The 9,846-nt window shown below is 50.7% G+C and overlaps 1 protein-coding gene across 6 annotated transcripts in view; it reads left to right on the top strand.

The window, feature by feature from the left end:
• Nucleotides 1–1,948: 1,948 nt before the first annotated feature.
• The window catches only part of zgc:158766 (uncharacterized protein LOC100009641 homolog), a 172,447-nt gene continuing 164,549 nt past the window's right edge, over nucleotides 1,949–9,846 (top strand). For all 6 annotated transcript variants that reach the window (XM_068000509.1, XM_068000491.1, XM_068000484.1 and 3 more), the window contains exon 1: nucleotides 1,949–2,266. In XM_068000509.1, coding sequence (XP_067856610.1) covers nucleotides 2,210–2,266 — 57 coding nt within the window. In that variant the 5' untranslated portion in view covers nucleotides 1,949–2,209. The remainder of the gene's footprint in view (nucleotides 2,267–9,846) is intronic.

Here is a 9,846-nt window from a genome sequence, read left to right as displayed (position 1 = left end):
AAAGAGCAGGAGAGTTCCCCCAGTGCCCTGGCCAATATTTATGCATTAATCAACACCTCCAGAAACATAAAAACTGGTCATTTACCTTATTGCTGTTTGTGGGATCTTGCTGTGCACAAATTGGCTGCCACGTTTGCCCACAAACAACAGTGACTACACTTCAATAGTAATTAACTTTCTGTGGAGCACTTTGGGATATCCTGAGGAAGTAAAAGGTGTTATATAAAGACAAGTTTGTTTGTTCTGTGTTTCAGTAAATCCTATTATTACATACTTCACTACCCTATAATAAACTTTTCCCTGAGTCCTGCTACACCTCCGTTATCATCAAGCTGAGAATTCAAGCACTGGTAAAATGAAGCTTCCACAAACACTGTTTTGGCGTTCGCTGTATTCATGAGGCTTTGACCCAGTTTATCTTTCATTCCCATGCCCTTCAGTTAGCAGCAGCTGATGGTTTGACATTGGTGACTAAATGCCACTAAAGACCAGTGGTTGCCATGGCAGATGTTAGAGGTGAGAAAACAGCCAGTGGCAAAGCCAGTTTTGGGGGGTGGGGGGGGGAGGTGGGTCAGTGAGGGTCATGACCCGCCCTCCATATTATTTTGAGGTTAATCAATGTGGTTTTGGCAGACCATCTCTATCTCGCTCCCAGGAACCTCTGTCGCCCATTCTTTGGCCTCCAGGTTTGGCCCGCTAGTCTGTGCAGTTCCCAGCTCTGCCTTCAGACTGGGTAAGTGGGCATTCCCCAGTCCCCTTCCTGCCAAATCAGCCAAATCTCCGGTTCCACCCCCTCCCCCACCCCTCAGCCGGCCAACCCAGCTCCGCCACTGAAAGCACCCACTTGTTCTTACTGCACAGCTGAAAATGCATTGGCAGTGGGAGCCGGATGCTGTGGGACGATCATGTGTTTGAAATATCATTAGTTTAGAGCTGGGGGGAATCACTCTCCCAGCTAACTCTCCAGTGTGTGAGCAGTCAGTGCCAAGTATTGGTGGTTCTGCAGTCACTCGTGTCTCTACGTGAGAGGCCATCATAACTCAATTCTGAGGCCACATCCTCTGTTTCCTAGGGGGTCATAATGAGACTTTGATGGTGATGCGTATCTTTAGGATAGGGATTCGAAATCATCCACCATCACACAAAAGTACAACAGTGTTGCTGAATGTACTGTGTTGTGTTAGGTGATCTGAACAAAGTAGAGATTGATTTTTACACACAGTCTGACATTTGGTAACAGGCAGTCAGTAAACTCTGGAATTCCCTCCCTAAACCTCTCTGTCTCTCTACCTCTCTCTCCTCCTTTAAGGAGCTCCTTAAAACCTACCTCTTTGACCAAGCCTTTGGTCACCTGTCCTAATATCTCCTAATAGGTGGCTCAGTGTCAAACTTTGTTTGATTAGCGCTCCAGTGAAGCGCCTTGGGACTAGAAGTAAAGGGAATTAGGGGTTATGGGGAGCGGGCAGGAAATTGGACATGAAGCTGAGTTCGGATCGGTCAATGCCCTGTGGGTGGCGGAGAGGGCCCAGGGGCTATGTGGCCGGGTCCTGCTCCGATTTCTTGTGTTCTTTAGATTTGTGGTTGGGATCAGATCAGCCATGATCTTATTGAATGGCGGAGCAGGCTCGAGGGGCCGATTGGCCTACTCCTGCTCCAATTTCTTATGTTCTTATGTTCTTATGTTTTACTATGTTAAAGGCGTTCTATCAATGCAAGTTGTTGTTGTTTATCACCTTGTTAAAAAGTGTAACATGAAGTGCAGCCAAATCTCCCTCCAAACGTGTCCACCTCCTTGGCTGAAGCAGGCTGTGATCCCTTTTGTGTGGCAGGGATGAGCTCTGGCTTCCTGCTGGGCAAGGTTACATTGAATTCCCAGTGTTTAAAAAGTTTGAGAATAAGGGGAGGAAGTTGCATCAGTATGCATAATGAAGCAGTAGGAGAGCGCCCAGGAGTGCGGGGGTTGGCTCATCAATCTCTCAGTCTTGTAGTTTCCTCCTAACACAGTTTAACTCCAGTCCCCGAGAGTCATTTTTCATTTTCTTTAAGAGGGGGTGTACATGTTCCCATGAGTGGAGAACTTAAAAAAAAAGGAGCGAGCACTAGAGAAATGACGGGGGATTTGTGCGAGTGGAAATGAGAAGGATACCGAAACAGAGCATGCAGTGGATTTTATGTTATTGTGTGGCATTAGGTGCTGAACCTGTTTAACATGACTCACCGATCAGCAGTGCCAAAGACAAGAACTGATAACCATTTGAGCATAAAGGTAGGTGTAATAATAATATATGACAAAGTGTGCAAAAGTAAACTCGAAAGCAAAACTGCTGCAAAGAGTCTGGTGTTCTCAATAGTAATCTGAACAACAACAGATAAAGTGAGTTAAGTTGTTAATTTTCTTTAGTTGGTGTTTATTGCTTTGTGACGATGTACATTGTTGCTATGTAATGTTGGAGCAGCCTGTGTCAAAGGGAACTAACATAAATACATTAGTTTAGGTGTTGTTAACCACATCTCTTCCTTGCCTATTTAAGCATCGTTCAGCTCAAACTTGTGCCTCCTGCTTCACAGTATAAGCTAGATCTCCAGTGCAGTCCTGGGGGTACAATGGCTAATGGAAAGCATTACTTGTTGACTTGGGGAAGCACGTTTCAGGACAATGTCGCACTTAACGTATTGCTAGAAATTTAAAAAAAAGAATACTTTTAATGACTTTGGTACGTGTCCTATATATATACTTTTTTTTAACTGCAGAATCAAGTCAGGTGGTGAGGCAAGGGTTAAAGCTAGTTGTAAATTTGCGAGCAATCGGACAGTTTTAAGACTCGGCTGGTTGTGTTTGTGTTTGTGTTTGGCAGCAAGATGCTTTTCCCCAGTGAATCCTGACCGGGGAGCTGATTTGAAAGAATTCCCGGAGTACCCAGGATTAGCTCCTCCTTGGGTTCCTCTACTCAGATTAACCAAAACAAAGTTCACCCGTCAGGAAGAGCAACGCAGCAACGAAAATATGTTTGGGCGCAGCTGCCAAAAGTGGGAGTTGAGGGGATTTAAAGACCGAAAAGATGACAGGCTCTTAATGGTTATTGACTTGTAGGCTTGTCTTGACTCTAGATATTTAAACCGGCCACTGCAATCTGTAAACTGTGCTGTGTGCAGCCACTTTTATACTGGCCGCGTTTTAGTTTCGATTCTGGGATACTGGCTGACCCCCTTCTCCATTGTAACAAGCATTTACGTAGTGCCTTAATCGTATTAAAACATCCCAAAGCATTTCACAGGAGCGTTATTAGACAAAATGTGACACCGAGCCACATAAGGAGATATTAGGACAGGTGACCTAAAGGTTGATCAAAGAGGTAGGTTTTAAGGAGTGTCTTAAAGGAGGAGAGAGAGGTAGAGAGGCGGAGAGGTCTAAGGAGGGAATTCTAGAGCTTAGAGCCTAGTCAGCTGAAGGCACAGCCGCCAATGGTGGGGCGAAGGAAGTTGGAGATGCACAAGAGGCAAGAATTGGAGGAGTGCAGAGATCTCGGAGGGTAGTCGGGCTGGAGGAGGTTATAGAGATAGGGAGGGACGAGGCCATGGAGGGATTTGAGCACAAGGATGAGAATTTTAAAATCGAGGCATTCCTGGACCGGGAGTCAATGTAGGTCAGTGAGCACAGGGGTGATGGGTGAATGGGACTTGATGCGAGTTAGGATACAGGCAGCAGAGTTTTGGATGAGCTCAAGTTTACGGAGGGTGGAAGCTGGTAAGCCGGCCAGGAGAGCACTGGAATAGTCGAGTCCACAGTGCAGTGCATCTCCTTTATCCCTATCATAGTTTTAGTTTTTCATGGGTTTACGAGTCCATCGCTGGGATAAGGAGCCACGTTTAGACATCAGCAGGAGGTCCATATAGGCACAGGAGGAGGCCATTCAGCCCCTCGAACCTGTAACACAGGAACAGGAGGAGGCCATTCAGCCCCTCGAGCCTGTTACACAGGAACAGGAGGAGGCCATTCAGCCCCTCGAACCTGTTACATAGGAACAGGAGGAGGCCATTCAGCCCCTCAAACCTGTTACATAGGAGCAGGAGTCAGCCATTCAGCCCCTTGAGCCTGTTACATAGGAGCAGGAGGAGGCCATTCAGCTCCTTGACCCGGTTCATAGGCACAGGAAGAGGCCATTTAACCCCTCGAGCCTGTTCCACCATTCAGTTAGATCCTGGCTGATCTGCACCCCAAACCAATTTACCCGCCTTTGCTCCATTTCCCTCAATACCCTTACCCAACAAAAATCTATCGATCTCAGTTTTGAAAGTTTCAATTGACCCCCAGCATTCTCAGCCTTTTTGGATTCTCCCAAAATCTGAACTAAAGCAGGTGCCAGTGTAACAGAACTGTTGCCGATATTGGATCACAGGTGCGAGTGGAAGATGGCCCATGTTGTGAGGGCACTGCCAGCCCTAAACCACGGAGATTTATCCACTCTTTCACTGGCGTTCTCTTGTTATTAAAGCTTGGTTATAAGTGCCCGATTTTCTGCTTGCATCTTGTTTGATTTTAAGATATGTGAGAACGTGAGTTCAAATCCCACCAGGGCGGTTTGAAAATTTGAATTCAGTTCAAAAAAAATCTGGAAATAAAAAGCTGGTATCAGCAAAAGTGACCATGAAACTGTCGGATTGTCGATAAAAACCCAACTGGTTCACTATTGTCCTTTAGGGAAGGAAACTTGCTGTGCTTACCCAGTCTGGCCTATAAGTGACTCCAGGCCCACACCAACGTGGTTGACTCTTAACTGCCCTCTGAAGTTGCCTAGTATTAAACCACTACAGTATTGTGAGAGCACATGGACTGCAGCAGTTCAAGAAGAAGGCCCACCAAAACCTCAGAGCAACGAGGAATGGACAATAAATGCCAGCAATGCCCAAATCCCAAGAACAAATTAAAAAAAGTACACACATATATATATATTTTTCCCCTCTTCTAACAGAGGTGACTCGTACTGGAGTATGCCTCTTGCCCTCTCTTTGTTATCTCTTTTGAGTTGAGTTTTTTGTATTTTTGTGGCCGTGTTTTGGGATTTTATTTGCATCCTATTGGTGAGTTTGTCTTGTGCCCGACCAATTCTGCATGTGCTTGCAGCCGGTGCTGGCCAATTCACTCTCGTTACCAGAGGCAACAGAAAACTACCCACATGTGCAAGTTTGCGCATGTGTAAATGTGGTCAACCTTTCATTTCTGGCCACTGGGAGCTACCCAGCAAGTTGGACAAGATCTTTACAGGACAGCAATGCGAAATCCAGGGACAGCAAAATGCCCTTTACGTGATTGTATTGCTCTGGGCACAAGGCAAACTACCTCTTGGCTCGTTTAGTTTCCTGATGATGTCAGGCGAATGCTGCATGAAGTATCAACTGTACCCCGGCAGGAGACATCTCTTTTTACAGACACCACGGGCTCCTGTCAATGCTGAAGAGTTTGGAGGCTTGATTGGAAGTTTGGACCCTGCAAACTCTCCAGGATTTGAGTCCTCTGATTTCGATCTACACAAACCATTTTTCAGAAGTGTTTTTCGCACAATGTTTACTGTGTGCTCTGACAAGCTCCAATTGATACGAAAAGCTGGAGCACACTCGATTTGATTTAAATGATCACTTTGAAGTCTTTCTTCGCTTCTGTCCAAATTCTTTAACACAAGAATGTTGCTGCACTGTTCTGTTTTCTGCAGATGTGCAGGTTGAGTTACTCTCCGTTTACTGTTTGGCAAATATTTTTTTACACAGACTCTTGCTTAATTCGCGTTCAAGGAGATTAACGTCCATAAAAATGCTTCCCGTCTTTACACCGCTAAATAGTTCTGCCACTGGGATCTGAGAGCTAAATTGAGCAATCTCTTGGAGACTGAACTAAACAAACGGCATTGTATAAACGACTTTAAAAATAAACCATTGCTAGCTGTAACCTGGGGGTAATTGAGTGTACAGGTCTGTTATTGGGACTTGAGGGTCGATTTTAGCAGGGAGTCAGATTGCAGGCCTTGCTCCCCCAAGACCCAAACTACTCAAGCACTAAGTGTAAGAGTGACGTGTGACTAATTTGGATTTACCAGAGTGTGGGATTAAAAGAAAACTGTTTGCGAAAGAGAAAAAAAAATCTTCACTGTCTCTCTCTTTGTACAGTGTACGTGAGTGAATAGTAAATCAGGAGAACAAGGCTGATCACTTCCAGCAACTATGGGACTTTTAAAAAAACAAAGGTATCATCAGAGTTAGAGAGAACACCAATTGGCTTTGGAAAGACTTAAGACAAAGAAATTGTTGTTTTCATTGGCCTCATAATGGGCCTAACACAGGACAGAAGACAGTATGGTATTATTGTTTGACACAATGTACTGTTGAATGTGTGTAAACCGTGTGTTTTCTCACATCTAGAATCCTTGGATTATTTCTCTCTCTCTGATTTTTCTCTCCTCGGTATGTTGAGTTTCTAAGCCAGCTGTGTAATCTGATATGAATAATGTCTCACTCAATCAGAGAGACTTTTGACTGCTGGCCGCCCGGTTCTCGCCTGAAAAAACAGGCGACCGTCAGTCGAAAGTCTGGTGGGGGCCTTGTGTGACCACCTGCCCGCCTGAATCAACTTTCAGGCGGACCTTTAAGTGGACGCCCAGAACTCCTGTTCCAGACAAATGGGAGACTGTTTAGATATGGAAATAGGGGTTCTACGCCTGTTGTAGGGTCCCGGCTGGAACTTTCAAGGAAAAATGCATAGCGTGTGTGGTCCGATCCGCTCCCATCTCTATGGGCATTGGGAGGCCTTAAAGGGACCGCTGGAGGCCTCGCCCAAAAGGTAGGTTTTTAGGGTTTTTTAAAAAAGTTTTTGTAGGGGCCAAGAGAGCAGGAGTGCTCCCCCTGGCCCACATAAATCTTCCAGCCCACTGCCAACCTGCTCTTGCCCCCGCCCCCCCCCCCCCCCCCCAACAACAGACCTTGCCACTGGCTGGCTGTAGGGGAGGGAGCAGGTGTTTAAGGTGGGGGAGGGAGCAGGTGTTTAAGGTGGGGGAGGGAACGGTGTTTAAGGTGGGGGAGGGAGCGGTGTTTAAGGTGGGGGAGGGAGCGGGTGTTTAAGGTGGGGGAGGGAGCGGGTGTTTAAGGTGGGGGAGGGAGCGGTGATTAAGGTGGGGGAAGAGAGCGGGTGTTTAAGGTGGGGGAGGGAGCAGCATTTAAGGTGGGGGAGGGAGCGGCGTTTAAGGTGGGGGAGGGAGCGGGTGTTTAAGGTGGGGGAGGGAACGGTGTTTAAGGTGGGGGAGGGAGCGGGTGTTTAAGGTGGGGGAGGGAACGGTGTTTAAGGTGGGGGAGGGAGCGGTGTTTAAGGTGGGGGAGGGAGCGGGTGTTTAAGGTGGGGGAGGGAGCGGGTGTTTAAGGTGGGGGAGGGAGCGGTGATTAAGGTGGGGGAAGAGAGCGGGTGTTTAAGGTGGGGGAGGGAGCAGCATTTAAGGTGGGGGAGGGAGCGGCGTTTAAGGTGGGGGAGGGAACGGGTGTTTAAGGTGGGGGAGGGAGCGGGTGTTTAAGGTGGGGGAGGGAGCGGGTGTTTAAGGTGGGGGAGGGAGCGGTGTTTAAGGTGGGGGAGGGAGCGGTGTTTAAGGTGGGGGAGGGAGCGGTGTTTAAGGTGGGGGAGGGAGCGGGTGTTTAAGGTGGGGGAGGGAGCGGTGTTTAAGGTGGGGGAAAGAGCGGGTGTTTAAGGTGGGGGAGGGAGCGGTGTTTAAGGTGGGGGAGGGAGCGGGTGTTTAAGGTGGGGGAGGGAGCGGGTGTTTAAGGTGGGGGAGGGAGCGGTGTTTAAGGTGGGGGAGGGAGCGGGTGTTTAAGGTGGGGGAGGGAGCGGTGTTTAAGGTGGGGGAGGGAGCGGTGTTTAAGGTGGGGGAAGAGAGCGGGTGTTTAAGGTGGGGGAGGGAGCGGGTGTTTAAGGTGGGGGAGGGAGCGGCGTTTAAGGTGGGGGAGGGAGCGGGTGTTTAAGGTGGGGGAGGGAGCGGTGTTTAAGGTGGGGGAGGGAGTGAGGTTTCAGGTAGGGGAGGGAGCGGCGTTTAAGGTGGGGGAGGGAGCGGGTGTTTAAGGTGGGGGAGGGAGCGGGTGTTTAAGGTGGGGGAGGGAGCGGGTGTTTAAGGTGGGGGAGGGAGCGGGTGTTTAAGGTGGGGGAGGGAGCGGTGTTTAAGGTGGGGGAGGGAGCGGGTGTTTATGGTGGGGGAGGGTGCGGCGTTTAAGGTGGGGGAGGGAGCGGGTGTTTAAGGTGGGGGAGGGAGCGGGTGTTTAAGGTGGGGAAGGGAGCGGGTATTTAAGGTGGGGGAGGGAACGGGTATTTAAGGTGGGGGAGGGAGCGGGTGTTTAAGGTGGGGGAGGGAGCGGTGTTTAAGGTGGGGGAGGGAGCGGGTGTTTAAGGTGGGGGAGGGAGCGGGTGTTTAAGGTGGGGGAGGGAGCGGGTGTTTAAGGTGGGGAAGGGAGCGGGTGTTTAAGGTGGGGGAGGGAACGGGTATTTAAGGTGGGGGAGGGAGCGGGTGTTTAAGGTGGGGGAGGGAGCGGTGTTTAAGGTGGGGGAGGGAGCGGTGTTTAAGGTGGGGGAGGGAGCGGTGTTTAAGGTGGGGGAGGGAGCGGGTGTTTAAGGTGGGGGAGGGAGCGGGTGTTTAAGGTGGGCGAGGGAGCGGTGTTTAAGGTGGGGGAGGGAGCGGTGATTAAGGTGGGGGAGGGAGCGGTGTTTAAGGTGGGGGAGGGAGCGGTGTTTAAGGTGGGGGAGGGAGCGGGTGTTTAAGGTGGGGGAGGGAGCGGGTGTTTAAGGTGGGCGAGGGAGCGGGTGTTTAAGGTGGGGGAGGGAGCGGGTGTTTAAGGTGGGGGAGGGAGCGGGTGTTTAAGGTGGGGGAGGGAGCGGTGTTTAAGGTGGGGGAGGGAGCGGCGTTTAAGGTGGGGGAGGGAGCGGTGTTTAAGGTGGGGGAGGGAGCGGTGTTTAAGGTGGGGGAGGGAGCGAGTGTTTAAGGTGGGGGAGGGAGCGGCGTTTAAGGTGGGGGAGGGAGCGGTGTTTAAGGTGGGGGAGGGAGCGGGTGTTTAAGGTGGGGGAGGGAGCGGCGTTTAAGGTGGGGGAGGGAGCGGGTGTTTAAGGTGGGGGAGGGAGCGGGTGTTTAAGGTGGGGGAGGGAGCGGCGTTTAAGGTGGGGGAGGGAGCGGGTGTTTAAGGTGGGGGAGGGAGCGGGTGTTTAAGGTGGGGGAGGGAGCGGTGTTTAAGGTGGGGGAGGGAGCGAGTGTTTAAGGTGGGGGAGGGAGCGGGTGTTTAAGGTGGGGGAGGGAGCGGTGTTTAAGGTGGGGGAGGGAGCGGTGTTTAAGGTGGGGGAGGGAGCGGTGTTTAAGGTGGGGGAGGGAGTGACGTTTAAGGTGGGGGAGGGAGCGGTGTTTAAGGTGGGGGAGGGAGCGGTGTTTAAGGTGGGGGAGGGAGCGGTGTTTAAGGTGGGGGAGGGAGTGACGTTTAAGGTGGGGGAGGGAGCGGGTGTTTAAGGTGGGGGAGGGAGCGGGTGTTTAAGGTGGTGGAGGGAGCGGCGTTTAAGGTGGGGGAGGGAGCGGCGTTTAAGGTGGGGGAGGGAGCGGGTGTTTAAGGTGGGGGAGGGAGCGGGTATTTAAGGTGGGGGAGGGAGCGGGTGTTTAAGGTGGGGGAGGGAGCGGTGTTTAAGGTGGGGGAGGGAGCGGGTGTTTAAGGTGGGGGAGGGAGCGGGTGTTTAAGGTGGGGGAGGGAGCGGGTGTTTAAGGTGGGGGAGGGAGCGGTGTTTAAGGTGGGGGAGGGAGCGGGTGTTTAAGGTGGGGGAGGGAGCGGTGTTTAAGGTGGGGGAGGGAG

The sequence above is a fragment of the Heptranchias perlo genome, chromosome 2 (assembly GCF_035084215.1).
Source record: "Heptranchias perlo isolate sHepPer1 chromosome 2, sHepPer1.hap1, whole genome shotgun sequence".
NCBI classification, from domain to species: domain Eukaryota; kingdom Metazoa; phylum Chordata; class Chondrichthyes; order Hexanchiformes; family Hexanchidae; genus Heptranchias; species Heptranchias perlo.
This window is presented reverse-complemented; position numbering and strand designations above follow the sequence as displayed.